Source organism: Cebus imitator, unplaced genomic scaffold, assembly GCF_001604975.1.
Source record: "Cebus imitator isolate Cc_AM_T3 unplaced genomic scaffold, Cebus_imitator-1.0 Scaffold354, whole genome shotgun sequence".
In the NCBI taxonomy this organism is placed as follows: domain Eukaryota; kingdom Metazoa; phylum Chordata; class Mammalia; order Primates; family Cebidae; genus Cebus; species Cebus imitator.
In genome coordinates, this window is record NW_016107669.1 from 1834696 (window position 1) to 1854649 (window position 19954).

Sequence of the window (19954 nt, forward strand, 5' to 3'; positions counted from 1 at the left end):
TAGTAGAGACGGGGTTTCACCATGTTGACCAGGATGGTCTCGATCTCTTGACCTCATGATCCACCTGCCTCAGCCTCCCAAAGTGCTGGGATTACAGGCTTGAGCCACCGCGCCCGGCCATCTGTGTTTTTAATAGAGACAGGGTTTCTTCATGCTGGTCAGGCTGGTCTTGAACTCCCAACCTCAGGTGGTCTGCCCGCCTTGGCCTCCCACAGTGCTAAGATTACAGGCGTGAGCCACCATGCCCAGCCTGTCCTATGCATTCTTAACAGGCGATTGTGGCCTTTGCATTACCAGAAGTAGCCATTTGGGTAATCTTTTTTCCTAAACCTGTGACCTTTTATTGCCTTTTTAATCTTCCTACTTACTTTAGAAATGCCGCTCATCCATTTGTAGCTTTTTCTCATTGGGTTTCCATCAAACCTGACTGGTATTTAGGTTGCTGCAAAAGTAATTGTGGTTTTGCCATTACTTTTAATTTAAAAAATTACTTTTGCACTAACCTAATAAATCTATGTAATTTGGGTTTTTTGGTGTGCGTGTGTGCATTTGTTTTTTTGGGTTTTTTTTTTGAGATAGGGTCTTGCTGTGTTGCCCAGGCTAGAGGACAGTGACACACAATCATTGTTGAGGCTTACTGCAGCCTCAACCTTCCAAGCTCAAGTGATCCTCCCACCTCAGTCTCCTGAGCAGCGGGGACTATAGATGTGCTTCACCACACCTGACTAATTTCTTTATTGTTTTGTAGAGATGGGGTCTCACTATGTTACCCAGCCTGATCTCGAACTTCTGGGTTCAAGTGATCCTCTTTCCCTTGGCCTCCCAAAGTGCTGGGATTATAGGCATGAGCCACAGTGCCTGGCCTATGTGGGATTTTTAAAAGTCTGTCTACTATCAATCCAAAGTTACTATCTTTTTCATAGCAACAAACTGGGGTCTTATTCTTATTATAGATGCCTTAAACTCATTCCACCATAGTGTGATTCTACCCAAAGTTTGTGACTTAGCTCCAGATAACTGTGAGAAGCAACTTAGCATAGTGTTGCTTAACTTGCCCGCTTAGGAGGGCAAGTTAAATTTCTCTGTGACTCAGTCGCCTTCTTGGTAAATGATAATCATTATGTCTTCCTCGCAGAGCTGTAGTGATGATTAAATGAGTGTGTACTTGTTAAGCACTTCAGGCAGCAGTTAGCAAAGAGTAATCACCGAAGTGTTCATTATTATAGTTACAGTTGATTATTATATTATAATCTTGTTTATTTTGTCCATTACTTTTTCTTCCTGGGAAGGGAAATGCAGAAAGGTATACGTGTTTGATATATAATCATCTTGCTTTTTTTTCTCCAACCATTAAATATTTTGCTTAAGGCCCTATGCTGGTTTTAGTCCTAATCATTCTTCTGGAAACTTATAGGATAACACATCCTTAGGTTTTCAATTTATTTCCTCAAGGTGGGGTTTAAGTTTTCCTTAGCTTAGCCCACTCACCATGCCATAGTGTGCCCTCTTTGACTCTTGCCTCTGATCAGTGTCTACCTACAGAACTAATTTGCACATATTCTTCTTCATACTCTACTGCCTTAAGTTTTTCCTTGCTTTCCCCCTTGATTTTCTTCTGGCTTGTTCTTACTCTTTCTGGACCCATTGGTAAAAGAATAAAGACCTTTTATGGAGCAGTTAACACTGTCACTGTATAAGGTGCTCTGTAACATAATCCTCACAGCATCCCCAGGAGGTAGGTGGTACCCACTTTACAAAGAACCAGAGGCTCAGAGAGACAGGTTCTGGGGGTCATGGCCCATCTGGTTGGCTGCGAGCCAGGCTCTGAGGACACTGTTGCTTGCACTTCCCTTTTTACCTGTCCTTTCTCCTTCAGCCCGGGAAAATTGTATTAACGGTGTTCTCATGTGTTTCTTTGGGCACATGCTATTGCTGTTTTCTGCAAAGTGAAAAAAAATTACAAAACCTTAAGATGTTACTGCCCATTTTAATCACCTTTCTCTTGCTTTCTTTCACCACCAAATTGCTTGGAAGAGTCCAAGTCCTCAATATGCAAAATGCCCTAACCCCTTTCTCCAACCCTATCCTAATTTCCTTGGCCAGGGAAATATCCTTTTTGTCTGAGTTGACATGAGAATCTGTATGTGCCCCTCTGCCTCATATGAGCATTGCCCATCTAGGTCCCTGCTCATTCCCAGGAGACTCACCCTAAGGACAGATTTTATCTCTACATCTCCACGGCATCTGGCGTGGAACCCTGCCCTTAACTGGCACTCATTATTTGTGAAATGAAGGATACCATACTGGTATCTGAGTTTTCTCATGACTCTTCTCATCTCAGCCCTTTGTCCCAGCTTGTAAGCCATGAGCTCCCTGACACAGCTGCCTGCAGAGGTCTCTTAGGGCCTTGTGATGTAGTGTCCCTCCTCCAGCCACATCCCTGATCTTCCCAACACAGTTCTCTCCTTGAAAGGCTCCTCCACCTTGACATTCAGGGCTGGGGTCCTCTCCATCCCTGCCTGCCCACACAGTCCCTCCAGCTCCCATGTGCGCTCCTTCGTCCTCTCTCTCCCACTGCTCTTCTCCCTCTGGAACTCATCCCACCGCCCCAAGGATGACTCACTGTCAGGCATACTGTCTGTATGTCCTTCTCTAATTGTTTACATGCATAGAACTTGAGTCTCCAGCTGGTTCGTAAGTCCCTCAGGGCCAGATTTTCCTTTGTGTCCACTAAGGTACCTAACACAGCTTTGGGCTCTTATTTGCAGATATGACCACATGTATGTTTTCTAAATATAACTGCATTTTTTCTGGATCAGTTTAAAAAACTATGCTATATTTAAATTTTGATTTTCTTCAAATTTGCTTAAGACCGTCTATTCTTTCAGTTTTTCTTAATGCCTGCACAGGAGCTGCTTGGCATGATGCTGTCAGCTGTAACATACATTTAGGCTTTGATATCACCAGTCAAGATCATCTGTCAAGGAAGATGACATTCCCTCCTTTGCCATAGCTGGGCCTCGCATTTGCATCGCTGAATACATGCCTCCAGTCTGTTGAGTATTCTAAGCAGTAGATTTATAACTTTAAAGTTTTTAAAACCATGCAACTACCTCATCTCTAGCAACCATTTCACATCTAAATAATCATCCTTGGCCTGCCTAATAATGTGAGTATAAAGATCTGCCAACAGTTCTTTTTCCCCCAGTAATCACTTCCAAAATAAATGATGAATTCCCTACTCCTAGAGATTGCATCACCCCTTCCGAGCCAGCGCTAGTGACTTGTAATTATGGTTCCCAGAATATAAACCCTTACGAAGGATTCTGTGACTTTTCCTTGATGCTTCCATGATGTCAATAGCACTTCAGTGGTTCCATGACCCATCTTCGCCTGCTCAGAGGCCACAGTGGACTTCTTTTTTCTTCTGCTGGCCTTTTGTTTATCTCCTTGAATCATAAAGGAATCGTCAGCAGGAGTGTGTAGCCCTTTCCCTTCTGAGTCTCCACTATTGTATATTCTTGCTGCTGCTTTATTTGAGCATTGGTCATTTCATATTTCTTCCACTCTTTATCTCCAAGATGATGCTTATCTGTTAAGAGAAAACAGGACTATGTCCTATTCATTCTCTGAATCACCTTCTTCCTTCTCATTATGGTTTCTTAATTCTGTCCCTTGTGTTAATCGATTGTTGCGTTGACAAATTGCCCAAAAGTTAGCAGCTTAAAACAAAACAAGCACATTTATTATCTCAGTTTCTGTTATCTCATAGGCATAACTTAGCTCAGTGCCTCTGGCTCTGCATCTCTTATCAGGTACCAGCCAAGTTGTGGACTGGGGCTGGAGGCTCTCAGCTCGGCAGAGTTCACCTTGCAGCTCTCATGTGGTTGTTGGCGGGTCTCAATCTCACACTCTGTGAGCCTCTCCACTGGGTTGCCTCACAGTGTTGCAGTTGTCTCTCCCCGGGCCAAGTGATCCAGGAGGGAACCAGCAAATGCACCTAAGACAGAAACCACAATCTTTTTATAGTTTATTCTCAGAGTTGACATCTCGTCACTTCTGCCATGTTAAGCAAGTTAGTAAATCCAGTCCACATTCATGGGGAAGAGATTACAAAGGAATATGAATACAAGGAGATTGAGATCATGAGGAGCTATCGTGGAATCTGGCTAGCACACTCTTCCTCTGGCCCCCCGATGACTTACATCCCTTCAGTGTGCAGCATATACTCACCCCTCCAAGGACTGCGAAGTCTCATCCCATTGTAGCGTGAGCCCAGTATCCAGAATCTCATCATCTAAATCAGGTCCAGGTGCAGTAGGGACACCTCAGATTTAGTTCCTTAAGTACAGCTCTTTCAGTACATTTCTTCTTCTCAACCTCTGAAACTAATGAGACAAGTTACCCCTCCCACATGCTCAGCACACAGTGGTGGGACAGGTGCAGAATAACCTCTATTGACATTTCTGTTCAAAAGGGGGGAAATAGAAGGCACATGGAGTCATTGGTCCACAGGATCCTAAAGGCCATCCAAGCAAATATCAATTTATTTATTAAGTCTTCAGGCCCAGGAAGAATTCTCCATCGTTCTTGGCTCTGCCCTTGGGGCTTCGTTTTGTCCTCCAATTATCCTCCTCCTTTTTTTTCTCTATGAAAAGCAGCACGTGTTTGCAGCTGAGCAGCTCATGCAGCCTGCTTCTCGACAGAATTCTGTCTGAAAGCCTCTGTTCTCATCGTTCTCGGACCCCCTTAGTCTAAACTAGTGGTATTTCTGCATATATAGCGCCTTTAAAAACTGTGGGTGTTACCTGTGATGCTTCTGGGCGTTCACTTCATTAGGCTGAAGTCATAGCCCTAATCTCTTCTCCACCTTGGGCCCTTGCTGATACAACGTGAGGCAATATCCCTTAAGCTTCCTAGAGGCATCTTGTTTGAGAAAATCTATGAGGCATACCCTTAATTCTTTTCTTTTTTTGTTTTTTTTTGAGACAGTCTCACTCTGTCACCAGGCGCCAGGCTGGAGTGCAGTGGCGGGATCTCAGCTCACTGCAACCTCCGCCTCCTGGGTTCAAGCAATTCTCCTGCCTCACCCTCCCGAGTAGCTGGGACTACAGGCAGGCGCCACCACGCCCAGCTAATTTTTTATTTTTAGTAGAGACAGGGTTTCACCATGTTGGCCAGGATGGTCTCGATCTCTTGAAATCGTGATTCGCCCACCTCGACCTCCCAAATTTCTGGGATTATAGGCGTGAGCCACCGTGCCCGACAATTTCTTTGAAGTGCTCCTCTATGACTGAACAGTACTCTGAGGCACCATCTTTGTTTCTTCTGAGGTCTTAATGAATGGTTTTAAGTCACACCCTTGATTTCATATTTAATAGTCCTTCTCTCAGTTTAACTCCTTCCTTTTGCATTTTACTCTAGGACCCAAGAAGAAATCAAGATTTTCAACACTATTTGAAAATCTCCTTAGCTAGGTTACCCATACCAATATAATTTCAGAAAACTGTATTGCTAAACTTTTACCACTGCATAACAAAAAGTCCCTTTCCTTCATTTTCCAGTAAGATTTTTCTTTCAAGACCTTCCAAGTCTTCAAAGTCCAGAATTTCATAAAGTGTTGTTCAAGCACACTCTCCATCAATCACTGTACTTTTGACGCATTTCAGAGTAGTTTGCAAAATCAGTGCGCTCATCCCAGATACTTCAGCATGTGCTTCACTGACTAATGTTTAATACTTCTTTTAAAGTTTGTATATTTTCTTTTGAGGCAAAGTTAATATACAATAAATGTACAAATGTCAAATATGCCATTCAGTGAATTTTGATATATAAATACAACTATGTAACCCCAAACCCAATCTGGATTGAAAAAACAGGATCATCGCCCCCAGAATCCTTTCATGCCACCTGGGTCAATCACCATTCCAAATTCCTTGCCCCAGAGGCAACAGCTGTTCTGATATTTTTTCTAAAACATCAACTTTGCCTGTTCTAAAATGGCATCTAAATGGAATCATACAGTTATATGCTCTTTTGTTTAAGGCTTCTTTCATTCAACACAGTATAATGTAGATTCCTCCATATCCGTGTATAGCATTTCATTCCTCTTTATTGCTGAGCACGTTAGTCTGCTAGGGCTGCCGTAACAAAATACCACAGACTGGGTGGCTGACACAACAGCTCTGAAAGCTGGAAGACCGACATCAAGATGTCTACAGGTTTGGTTTTTCCGGAGGCATCCCCCGTTCACTTGCAGATGGTCTTCTCACTGTGTCTTCACATGGTCTTTTCTCTGTCTATTCATATCCCTGGTGTCTCTTCCTCTTCTTATAAAGACAGCAGTCACATTGAATTGAGGTTCCACCCTTATGACACCTCATTTAACCTTAGTTGCCTCTTCAAAGGGCCTACCTCCAAATATAGTCACATTGGGGGTTAGGGTTTCAACATATGACTTTCAAGGCAATACAATTCAATTTAGAACACTGAACAGTATTCAGTTATACAAATATACCATTTTGTCTATCCATTCTTCTATTGATAGACACATGAGGCTTTATTTATTTATTTATTTATTTAAGATGCAGTCTTGCTGTATCTTCCAGGCTGGGGTGCAAAAACACAACCTCAGCTCACTGCAACCTCTGCCTCCCGAATTCAAGCAGTTCTCCCACCTCAGCCTCCCAAGTAGCTGTGATGGCACCCACCATTATGCCCAGCTTATTTTTGTAGAGATGGGGTTTCACCATGTTGGCAAGGCTGGTCTTGAACTCCTCGCCCCAGGTGATTGACCCACATTGGCCTCCCAAAGGGCTGGGATTACAGGCATGAACCACCTCAGGGCCTGGGGCTATTTCCTGTTTGGGACAATTATGATTAAAGCTGCCATGAATATTCAATACAAGTTTCTTGGGGAATATTTTTTAAGTTTTTTAAATTTTATTTTATATTTTTAATTGACAATAATTCTACATATTTATGGAGTACATAGTGATGTTTGTATAGTGTTCATATCAGAGCAGAACAAGTATTTTTATTTCTCTTTAGTAAATACATGACGCTTGCTGAGTCAGTTTCATTGAAAAACTGCCAGATTGTTTTCCTAAATGATTGTACCATTTTGCACCCCCACCATCAGGGTGTGAGCATTTTGGTTGCTGTACATCCTTGTCAACATTTGGAGTTATTGGCCTTTTAATTGTTGACATCTTGGTGAGTGTGTATTGAGTAACTTTACCATGTCCAAAAAAACCTAAAAGCCACTTCAGCGTTGTTTCATCTTTATAATGAACATGCTTGTTTTGTTATACAATGGCAATTTAAACTTTTGTGGTCAGGAGTTCAAGACAAGCCTGGCCAACATGGTGAAACCCTGTCTCTACAAAAAACACAAAAATTAGCTGGGTGTGGAGGCACGCATCTGTTATCCCAGCTACTCAAGAGGTTGAGGCAGGAGAATCACTTGAACCCAGGAGTCAGAGGTTTCAGTAAACCGAGATCATGCCACTGCACTCCAGCCTGAGCAACAAAATGAGTGAGACTAAATCTCAAAAAATAAAAATTTAAAATCAAACAATATTACTTATTAACTAAGAGAAAACTTGAGCTTCTCTAGCTTTTTTTTTACTTTCTACCTTATAGTTTACATGGCTATTTCTGATGTAATCTACTGACATCCTGACATGGCATATGAAGACATAGTTCTCCCATCTGGTATACTTCCTATTCTGTCACCAACTGCTGCCTCCCCTGCCAACAAGATACCACATTTTGGTTAAAACAGTTGTCACTTTACATCATTAAGATGATGGAAATATTGTTCAATGCTGAGGGAAAGAAAAGATACTGTAACTATCCCACCTTTCTTATACAACTCTTTATTTTCATGGCATTAACAGTTGCTTCATTTATTTATTTGCCTGGCTTGCTTGCTCTGTTCCTATTGTTGATTGTTTCCATATGTTCCAACATCTCTTCCATATGCCCATGAATAACATTTTCCATATGCTCAAATGGGTTAGTGGATTTGTTTTCCTGCAGAACTCCAAATTTCTGTTTCATTCTGAATTGGTTATTCTCCAGGCTCACTGACAATTGACACCTCTTAACTGTCATCCTAGGATACCCCTTCAGTACCCTCCTGGGTTGGACTCCTTTTTGGCTAAATCCCATATCTTCCTTTTGTTTGGTTTCACCCTTTATATTCTGAAATACAGTCTTCAGTATCTGTAGGTAGGAAGTAAATTTTTTGAGACTTTATATATCTGAATATGTCTTTATTCTACACTTGATTGATACTTTGGTTGGGTATAAAAGTTTAATTTACAAATAAACTTTATTCATAATTTTGAAAGCATTGTTCCATTAAGTTCTAGCATCCATTATTGCTTTTTAGAGGTCTTGACACTATTCTTTTTTCTGATCTTTTGTATTTTATATGTTACTATTTTGGAGGAGAAATTTTTGGAATCTTCTTTGTCCATGATTTTCTGAAATTTCACAGTGATGTTCCTTGGTATGGGTATTTTTCATATTTGTTGTACCCTATACCTAATGGGCTTTCAATTTGGAATTTCATGTTCTAGAAAGTTTCCTTCAGGCAACACAAGTTTGTCATATATGTTTTTTTTTTTAATTTTATTTTGTCACATATTATTTCTATGATGACTCCTTTTTAGAGACATGGGTCTCACTTTGTCATTCATGCTAGAGTGCAGTGGTGCAATCACAGCTCACTGCAACTTTGAACTCCTGGGCTCAAGAGGTCCTGCTGTCTCAGCCTCCCAAGTTGCTAGTTTTGTTGTTGTTGTTGTTTTGTTTGGTTTTGGTTTTTTTGAGATGGAGTCTCACTCTGTCGCCCAGGCTGGAGTGCAGTGGCACGATCTTGGCTCACTGGGCTCACTGCAACCTCCGACTCCTGGCTTCAAGGGATTCTCCTGCCTCACCCTCCTGAGTAGTTGGGATTACAGACATGTGCCACCAAGCCCTACTACATTTTGTACTTTTAATAGAGACAGGATTTCACCATGTTGGTCAGGCTGGTCTCAAACTTCTGACCTCATGATCCATCCACCTCAGCCTCCCAAAGTGGCATTACAGGTGTGAGCCACTGTGTGCTGGCCTTTTTTTTTGTAATTAAGAAGGCTGGTCTCAAACTCCTGGCCTCAAGCAGTCCTCCCACCTTGGCCCCACAAAGCCCTAGGATTACGGGTATGAGACACCATGCCAAGACCCTACTGTTTTATGTGACCTTTTATTCTATAATACCATTTATTGGAAAACTGAATCTCTTGGGTTGATTCTCTGATTTTCTCACCACTTTTTTTTTTTTTTTTCATTTTTCATCTCTTTCTGGGAGATTGGCTCTACTTTATCTTCAAGCCTTCCTTGTATATTTTTATCCCACCTTTCTTATTTGTTTTAATGCTTAACTGTTTTTCCCATTTTTATAGCATCTTGTTCTTATTTCATGGCTGCAAAATCTTCCCTTATCTCTCTGCGGATATTGTCATTATTTTGAGGTACTGTCCCACTTTTCTCTAGGTTCATTTTTCTTTTTGTTATTTATTTGCTCCTGTGTTGGAGACTTTCCTTAGATGTCTGATGAACCTTAGCTATTCATTCTTATTGAAGAGAGATACACTAAAACATTGATGAGTGGGGTTTGTTGATTAGTGTACTTCATGGTAGGGTGATAGGATAACAAGCTGGATTTTTTTACTATGGAAATCCCAAATGTCACTCTCTGATGGTATTTCTTTTAGGCCACTCCATTTTCCTGAGGAAGAATTCAGTAGTCTCCTGCCTGCTATATATAAGCATCAAATAGGGGCAGGAAATGGAGGCAAGCCTCAGCCTCTGCCCTCTCTCCCCTGGCCCAGCCTTGATCCTCTTGATCTCTTCAGACAATAGATCTCCAGTTGGCTACTAGGACAGGCAAGGCAAAAGGAAGCAGTAATGGGATAGCTGCTTGGCTACCAGGGTTGGAGATATCACCTAGTGGAGGATGGGGGTAGCTAGTCGTTCTAAATATAAACTTTCAGCCAATCTCTTTCTTTTTAACCCTTTACTCTCTGTAGTACTTTGTGCCTCCAAGTACTGGAACCTTCTCAGAGTTCAACAGGTCAAAGACTCACTTATTGTTAGCTTTCACCCCTTCAGAAACCCAGATGCTAGCTTTCTGTCTCTGCCAAGTCACTTCTATCCAGCTCCAGCTACTTTCCATTTTCCAAAACGTTGTTGAAATCACTGCATTACCATTGTTCTCTCTCCTGGTTTCTTGGGTTTTACATAGATCCGCTCAATAGGTCCTTTTCAATGTCCTTTATTTTCAGTTTACTGGCATTTTGAGGTTCATTTGCCATGTTTAACCAGGAGAATCATTCTTAAGTAATGGAATTCTTGATAGTTTAAGGAATTGGAAAATATGCCCCAGTTGCTTCCCTTAAAAGCAACATTTTTAGGGGAGTCTGATTCTTCAGACTACATATTTTAAGTTGCTACATTTTATATAAAGAAATGGCATTGCCTAACAACTGTCAAAGTCACACAGTGTTCGAACTGGTTTCCAGAAATGCTTAGTGGCTTGGCCAGATTCTTCACATCTTCCTACCCAGTCTCCCTGAGGGTAAACAGCAGCATTAACAAAGCAGTTGACTAAATTTAAGAATTTTCAGCCGGGCGCGGTGGTGCATGCCTGTAGTCCCAGCTACTCGGGAGGCTGCGGTGGGAGGATCACTTGAGCCCAGGCGTTCTGGGATGTAGTGTCCTATGCCAATCGGGTGTCCGCACTGAGTTCAGCATCAATATGGTGACCTCCCAGGAGCGGAGGACCACCAGGTTGCCTAAGGAGGGGTGGACCGGCCCAGGTCAGAAACGGAGCAGGTCAAAATTCCCATGCTGATCAGTAGTGGGATCGTGCCTGTGAATAGCCACTGCACTCCAGCCTGGGCAACATAGCGAGACCCCATCAAAAAAAAAAAAAAAAAAAAAGAATTTTCAGTACTATGGATTTGGATTTCTCCATAAAGTCATCTCACCTCTATGCAAATTGACCCCATAAAATTGGCCTCTTCATTGGCACCCTACCACAGCCAGCTAAAGTAACTAGTTCCAAAAACCAAGGATTATATTGTATTTCCTTTAGGATGATGTAAGAATTTGAGCCTACCATTTAAACCTGAGGCAATATCATGGCTAAAGCAGTTCATCAACTGTGTTTCTTTTTTCCTATGCATGATTCAGAATTACATTTTATTTTTTCTTCAAGAATAAAAGAGTCCATATTCTTACAGTTGAGCTCATTTGTAGATTTAATTGATGTCACCATTTAGCTAATAGGCTTTGTAAACCTAGCACAAATACAACCAGTACACTGAACATATTCCTCGAGAACACCTTCATATACTAAATAAAAAAATGTAACAGGTTTCTAAATATGCTTCCCCAAAACCTTGATACTGGTGGATATAATGTAGTATGGTTTAAGGGAACTGCTAATCATATCCTGGCCTTTGCCTTAGGAACATGAGCTGAATGTTGGCCTGGTTTGTAATTGTACTCTTATGGCCATCTGGCAACTTCTGTGACATATTAGTGGCCTTGGCACAGTTTCTAATTGGCATGTACCAGCATCAAATTGGCATGTATCTACATCCACAAGACAGTTTAACTTTCTAAATAAGAGAGGCCATATCTCTCTTTTCTTTAGCTATGATGCAATAGCTCTTTGTGGGTTTTTTATCTGGGAGGAAGCTAAAATTTCAAGATTTCCCATGTCACTTTAATCCTGAACTTTAAAAATCCATTTCTGTAATAACTAAAAGAGAATCTTGAAACTGCTGGTCTTTGGCCCCATGTCTTGAATAAATTAGTAGCATTATATCTTTCTCTCTGACTTCAGGCCGTAGACATTCTCAATCTGCAGGCTGTCTGCAAGTTTTCATAGAAAGATTCATCTATAATCATTTTAACAGAGCCAGTGGAGACAAGATTGCTTTAGTTAGTAGCTTATCAGTTTAAACTGTGTTTTCTCTGGTTGGAATGGAAAGTTAATCAAGGAAAACTCAGAATAAGTTTTCACTTACGTTTTATATCTTACTTGGCAACTTGTTTGACAATGTTGCATAAAAGGTCCAGCACAGGAAACATTTTCTACTCCTGCTTATGATTAATAAATACGGAATCTGGGGCATTCTATTTTATAAATCAAGGTCTTAGTCCAAATTTCCTGTTTTTCTACATTAGAAAAAAAAAAAAAAACCTCAGTGTAAAAATAGCGCTAAACTGTATAGGGTACTCAGGGGTCAAGGCAACAGGCAAAATAGATTACTCCAGATATTATGGTGCTGAGACCGGTATCAGACTATTAACAGAGACATTCATTTTATAGTCATTTAAAGGCATTTGCTGCAGCTGCTTTAAAAAACATAAGTAAATATATCCTACTTTGGATTTTCTATGCTTATTGAAAAGAGGAAAGGAATGGGTAATACAAAACAATAACCAGTGACTTGGAAATGTAGGCTCACACACAGCTGGTTCATGGAAAACCCTAGTCACTCTAGTCAAAGACTGTCTTACCACATCTTAAGTTTAATCACATCAATTTCTGCCTGTATTACAAAAACCCAGTACCCTGCCCTTCCACACCAACCACACATATACACTCACTCACACATTTGATGTTCATTCAAAGATTTTCCAGTCTTAAGTCATCTGCACTTTCTGACTTTCTCAAATTCTCTCAGCCCAACCACTGTGTAATAACCTACAGTAAGTCTTCCAGCATCTCTCTTTCTGTAGAATGTTACCAAGATACTCTGAAGAATACATGCATGGTAGAAAGTACTTTGGGGTTCACATCATGAATTGACATACCACTTTATCATGCAAAGATTAAAATTTTCTCACTTGTATTTCTTAATAGCCTAAAGAATGTTTTTTGATACAACCAAAGGAAAGAAAAGACAATACCACCAAGACCAGGAAGAGGAGAAAGGTAATATTAATAATTTATCACATTTTTATATATTATATATCATACTTTCATGAGGCAACTACTGTAATCCCCACCTAAGAGATGCAGACATTGTAAGAGTCCTTGGGGTTTGGTGACTTTCTGAAGGTCACTAGTAATAAGTGTTTCTGTTGGAGCTAAGAATAAATTCTTCTGACTCCTCTTTCATTTTGTGGAGTACCAAATATCTTTGTTACCCACCCTATGTTTTCAGTGTGGTCAGATGTCAGACACAGGTTTCTAATTCTAGAAGGAGTCCACAGCTATCCTCCCCCAGCCCTTCAGGCTCTGTCCAAGAAAAGAAAAATACCAGCCTCCTTTTACTACTCATTCCAGATTTTAAGACCTTATACCTTAAAATATGAATAAAAAGAAAATAATAAGCAGATAAAGGCAGTATGGGGGCATTTCTGACTAATTTGGAACCATAAATTAAGGCAAAAAAGCCCCCCCCCTTGTATTTTGATGTTTGCCTGTGAGCATAGGAAAGACTCTTTCTCCTATACAAACTTTTTTATGGCTCAGCCTTGGAGAAAGTATGGTTAGCTGTGACCTTCTCCCACAGTTGTGAAAACAGCAGTGTAATTCTCTCCCGGTCAAGAGGGGTCTACTGCTGAAGTCAGCCGAGGAAATACGATTGGGATTAGAGGAAAGAAGATGGACTCAACCCAATTACTTAACAGCAAGCTTTTAGAAGACTGAGAATGTGTGTGCATATGTTTTCTTTTCTTACAAATGGCCAAATAGGAAGATTGGAGATGCCAAATTGGCTGAGGTTTGGCAAGTCCTTAAAGAAGTGACTTTACTTCTCTTTGATAGTTTGTACACTAATGGCCTTCAGGAGTGTTAAGTTCTTGGTGGCTCAGGGTCAAAACTCTAGCTAGATAGCTTAGCCTTGACTGAGGTCACGCTAAAATGTGCCCACTGATGACATATTTTTAAAAGTTAACTCCTTTGACAGCACCTTGACCATTCTTGGCAGGTGTATAAAAACGGAGATATTGTGGAAGGAGTGGGAAAAGCTGGAGTCAGCAGTGGGAAACGCTCCTTCTGAATCTTTGGTGGACCATTAGAAGGAATTGAGAAGGGAAGCTTATGATGGAAATAAATGAATGACTGTGTGTTTCTAGTACACTGCAGGCATTCAATACATGCTACACAAATGAGTCAAAATCAAAATAGATCTTGGAAAGTATTTCCTGTAATATTTTTTCTACTTTCCATAGGGCGACTTTAATATGATCAGTTATCCACATTTACACGTGGCTAACACCCAAAGCTATGTGCAGTTTAAATGCCAGAGGAACTAACCTATTCCAAGCCAAATGCCATTTTAAAATATGTCTTCCCATTTTTCTTCCTTCTCGTATCTTAGAAGAAAATCACTGATGTTCTTGCAAAATCAGAACCAAAGCCAGGGGTACCTGAAGACCTACAGAAGCTGATGAAGGACTATTATAGCAGCAGTCGCTCAGTGATTGAATTGGAAGAACTGAACCTACCAGGTACAGCCAAGCTTCCGTTTTCCTCATGACGAGGAGCAAAACATAACTATCTATTATGGTTAGGTGTCTCAGGCAGTCAATGAACATATTTTCCAGCGGGCGCGGTGGCTCATCCCTATAATCCCAGCACTTTGGGAGGCCGAGGCTAGAGGACTGCCTGAGCCCAGGTGTTTGAAACCAGCCTGGGCAATATAGTGAGACCTCATCTCTTTTAAAAATAATAATAATAATTGTTTAAAGAAACATATTTTCAGGCTGGGCACACTGGCTCATGTCTGTAATCCCAGAACTTTGTGAGGCTTAGGCAGGTGGACCACTTGAGGTCAAGGGTCCGAGACCAGCCTGGCAAACATAGTAAAACCCTGTCTCTACTAAAAATACAAAAATTAGCTGGGCATGGTGGCATGTGCCTGTAATCCCAGCTACTTAGGAGGCTGAGGCAGGAGAATCACTTGAACCCGGGAGGCGGAGGTTGCAGTGAGCCGAGATCATGCCATTGCACTCCAGCCTGGACGACAAAGCAAGACTCCGGCTCAAAAAAAAAAAAAAAAGAAACATAATACTTCTTTCCTCAATCTAATAGTTTTAACTGATAGATTATATCCTCATTACATGCGAAACATTATTCGGCAAATCTAATACTAAGATTTGTGATTGTATTTTTTTATTCAAAAGGCTAATTGTTGGGTGTGTATTTTTTTTAATGAGTAGGAATTCGTCATGAGGACAGAAGTTAAAGTACACATTTAAAATTATAGATATGAAATACTTGTAAGAATTATTGCCAAGTTTAAAATGAGGAAACTGAGGCCAGTATAAGAAAATTAAATGCCAGTTTATTCAGCTCCCAGGCGAGGTTCTATGGTCCGGGAAAGGGGACAAAGAAGTCGCGTGGACTTCCTGGGGCTGGGGTTTTTAGGGCTATGAGTAAGAAGCAACAGCTGGGTGCTCTGATTGGCTCCAGGGGAGCGGGATTGGGACGGGCAGGCCACTATTGGTTGTTGGGTTGTCAGGCGGGTTTTTCTAATACAAGAGCTGGCCAGGCGGGGCCTTCCAGGGTAACCACGAGCAGAGCTAGGCGCCAAGTGTAGAGTCAGGTGCCGGGAGCAGAGACCAGTGCCAAGTGCAGAGGTGGGTGCCAGGTACAGAGTCAGGTGCCGAGTGCAGAATGGGTGGGTGTGTCCGGTCTCCTGGTGAGGCAACCAGCCTTACAACACTGCTTTGCTCAACTCCTATAGGCAAGAACTTTAGCCTTAATAAGCAATTTAGTTTTGTTGTTGTTCTTATCATGGATTTCTAGTCATGGTTTTTAGATAGTATTTTGGGTTGCAGGCCAGACTCTTTCAAGCAAACTATCTAAACGTAGGAATAAAATTCTGCATGTTTTGCGAGGCTGATGCTTTGCCTCAAGGGATTCTTAAGCCTACTAGAATTTTAGATCTACTACCTTAGTGTGTTTATAATTAAGCTAAAAGATATTGCAAAATGTAAACAACCAACTTTTTAAAAATATTTGCTTATTTATTTTAGAGACAGGGTCTCGCTATGTTACCCAAGCTGGAGTGCAGTGGCACCATCATAGCTCACTGCAGCCTCAAACTCCAGGGCTCAAGCAGATCCTCCCACCTTAGCCTCCACAGTATCTGGGACTATAGTCACGTGCCACCACACCCAGCTTAAACAACTAATTTTAATTAATTTCAAAATTATGACACATCCTGTAACTCTTTTAGACAAAGATGGGCGGAAATAGATGTTGTCATAAAATCAAACCACATAAAGTTTTGGTACAATTGCTTCAAATGAGCTATTTATAGACTACAGTACTAGGGATATCTAATATTGCTTTTGGAAAAAGTAGAAGGTGGCTTGATTTCCTTTTTCCATTACAACTTTATGCTTTCTAGAAGCTTGAGAAACTGAAAAACAATCTGTTCCCTGAATTTTTTTTTTTTTTTTTTTTGAAACGGAGTCTCACTCTGTCACCCAGGCTGGAGTGCAGTGGCACGATCTCAGCTCAATGCAATAGCTGCCACCCAGGTTCAAGAAATTGCCCTGCTTCCGCCTCCCAAGCAGCCGAGATTACAGGCACCTGCTACCGCGCCCAGCTAATTTTTGTATTTTTAGTAGACATGGGGTTTCACCATCTTGGCCAGGCTGGTCTTGAACTCCTGACCTTGTGATCCACCTGCCTCGGTCTCCCAAAGTACTGGGGTTACAAGCATGTGCCACTGCGCCTGGCCTGTTCCCTGAATTTTTATAATTCTTTTGTGATATCCTTTTTTCAAAAACACACATTGGGTTTGGAGACATGAGTGCCCCATCTGTTTGTTTTCCAAGGAGATTGCCCTTCAGCGAATTGAAGGAGTGCATTTGCACATGAGTAGGATCTGGAGTTTTAGACTTACTAAGCGTAGACGGTTCCAATAGCAGTTACAATCTAGTCTTCTCAGCACACCACTGCCTCTGCTGTGAAAACTGTGTCCTGACTGCACTGTCACAGGAACTATTCTAACCACTTTTAAAGCTTTAACTGAAGTTTGATTTTTACTGTGGCTCGATGGTCAGTTTTGCATTCTAGTTCTTTGTTAGAGCATAACTTGAACTTAGGATTTGTGAGTAATAGGACCACTGCTGTTCTGTAACATGGAACATCGTAAACCTTGCTCCTCTCTGGAGTTAGAGAGTCAAAGCTCGGAAGAAACTTTCAAGGAGTCATTTGAGTTCCACAGTGAATTTGTCTGATATTACTGTTTTATTGGAGTTCAGTAATATAGTTAGGCAAGAATGTGGGATCATGGGTTCGTTTGGGGAGGAAGGAAAATATGTGTGAAATAACGTTATAACCAAAAAGGACAGGTTTTTATTTTTAGTTAAAAAATTAGGCCATTTAAGACACAATAAACTGAGACATCAGAGGAAGATTTGGGAGAACGGGTCCTGGTCACTTCACTGATGAGACCAACGACAAAGAGATATAAGCTGGGGCGGGAAAGCAGATACAGTAGGTTATTTGGAATACGCTCCAGGAGGGGCATAAATCCCCTTGTATATATACATATAAGGTAGATATAAATAACAACATATTGTTCCTATTTAGTTTGTCAAGCCTTTGACTTGGTTTTGATTTGAGGTTGTTTGTGTCTGTGGGGCAGGAACATGTCTGTTCAATTAATATTGTGCACATTGTTAATGTCATACACATGGGCACTTAATTAGGGTTTCAAGGCTGGCATCTCCCGGAGCTAATTAACCTCTCTGCTGTCTCCTGAGAGCTGCAGTGCAGTTGATTAGTGATTCCTACATGCCTATAGGCTAGCTGCAACGGAGTCACCCAGGAACTTTTTAAAAATCAGATTCCCAGGCTCTTCCCCCAAGAGATTCTAATTCACTTTGCAAAAGAGACTCCATCCCGGGAATCTGTATCTTCAGTTCTCCAGGTGAGTCTGATCATATCCAGGCTTGGGACATTGTAGTTTTAAAGAACACCAAAGGTTCCACAACAATATAGGAGAAAACAGATTTGAATTACTCACTTAATGGCTTCTATGTGCTGGGTCACAACATAAATTTCATTTTGCTCAGTCAAGGCCCCTGTTTTATTTTACCGTGTTATATTGTCTTTTCTTGTATTTTTCTGTTGTGTTGTATTTAGAGACATGATTCCCATTCTTCCCTAATCCAAACTCTGTTTTCCTTTCCTATAGGCATTCACTCTAATATGATAGGTATTTTAAAATATATATATATATATATATATATATATATATATATATATTCTTATAAAATATGTCATGCTGTGTATGTATATACATATTAAATTGTATCTAAATGGCTTTGTGCTAAGGCTTTTATTCTGTTTCTTTCTTCACTTGACACTTTTTCCAGATGTGACTATGTAGTTTTATGCATATCTAGTTCATTGCTTCTAAATGCAACACGATATTCCAGTATTTCCATCTATCACATATACTCATCCACTTTCCCAGATGTAGACACCTGGGTTGCTTTCAGCACCCTAGTATCACAAATAATGCCAAGATGACTATCCTTGTGTGTGTACCTTAACAGACCACACAAGAATTTCTTTCCTTTATTTCACTTGAAATGAAATCATGGGATTATAAACAGATTAATATTCCTACTTTCCAGAATAACTAACTATACCAGTTTCTACTTCCACTTACAGTTCACAAGTTTCCATCACCCTGCTTTCAAATATCTTGCCAATTGTTGCCATTCTAACGAGTGTGTAAAGTACATTATATTAATTTGCACTTCTCTGATAACTAGTGAGTTTGAATATCTTTACATAGATTTGTTAGCCATTTCATTTTGCATTTGTTATAGTGCCTGTTTTATGGATTTGGAAAATATAAGTCCTTCATTAATCTGCTGAGTGATATAACAATCTCCTATTTCACTGCTCTAACAAATTATGGGCAGCTCTGTAACAAGTTAAAAGTTTACTCGTTGCCGCTGTTATTTTAAATACAGGCAATACTTTAAGATATGTGATGGGCCTCCAATTCACTAATGTTTTCCAACCTTATACATCACTCATAACTCACATACCATCTATTTGATTGAGTGTGTGTTTACAAAATTCTCTGTAAAGCATGTTTCTCATATTTCTAGACTCCTGTTTCCTCAAGGCCAATGATTTGACTCACAGTCTTTCCTCATACCTAAAAGAAAGTAAGTAAACTTTGATTTTAATCTACTTAAACTTATTCTTATTTTGCTCTGGCTTTGGGAAATCAGGTTTCGGTCTCGTTTTTGTTTATAACACATTAGACCATTATTGCTCCTGGAATCCAGAGAATGGTGTTCTAGTCCCAGGTCCTCCACCAATTTGCTCTTTGACCTGGGACAAGTCACTGAGTACTTCCCTTGACTTAATTTGTTATCTGAAAAACAGGGAAGATGGACTATGTCATATCTGTTCCATCTGTGAAATTCTATTTGCATGTTTAGAACTCAGACCATGGCTAATGTGAAGTCAATCTAATTTTATCTATCTTTTCAAAATGTGTTTTTTGGGAGGCTAGAGAGGGACTGGGTCTCACTCTGTCTCCCAGGCTGGAATGCAGTGGTGTGGTCACAGCTAACTGGAGGCTCAACCTCCTGGGATTGTGCAATCCTCCTGTCTCAACCTCCCAAGTAGCTGGGACTATAGTTGTGCATTACCACAAGCAGCTAATTTTTAAAAATTATTTTTGGTAGAGACGGGGTCTTTCTATGTTGCCCAGGCTGGTCTCAAATTCCTGAGCTCAAGAGATCCACTCGCCTCAGCCTTCCAAAGTGCTGGGATTACAGGCATAAGCTACTGTGTCTGGCCCTTCTATATGTATTATGTGTAGCCAGCAATAACTAAATTATTCATATCAAGTGATTATTTATTTATATCCAGCAATGAAATCGTTTA

General features: G+C 40.6%; 1 protein-coding gene across 5 annotated transcripts in view; it reads left to right on the forward strand.

The window, feature by feature from the left end:
* The window catches only part of CMSS1 (cms1 ribosomal small subunit homolog), a 384507-nt gene that overhangs the window by 352981 nt on the left and 11572 nt on the right, over nt 1–19954 (forward strand). For 3 of the 5 annotated variants that reach the window (XM_017506330.1, XM_017506331.2, XM_017506333.2), the window contains 3 exons: nt 12932–13003; nt 14397–14526; nt 19165–19224. In XM_017506330.1, coding sequence (XP_017361819.1) covers nt 12932–13003; nt 14397–14526; nt 19165–19224 — 262 coding nt within the window. The remainder of the gene's footprint in view (nt 1–12931; nt 13004–14396; nt 14527–19164; nt 19225–19954) is intronic. The other 2 variants (XM_037730584.1, XM_017506332.2) reach the window with 2 other exon arrangements.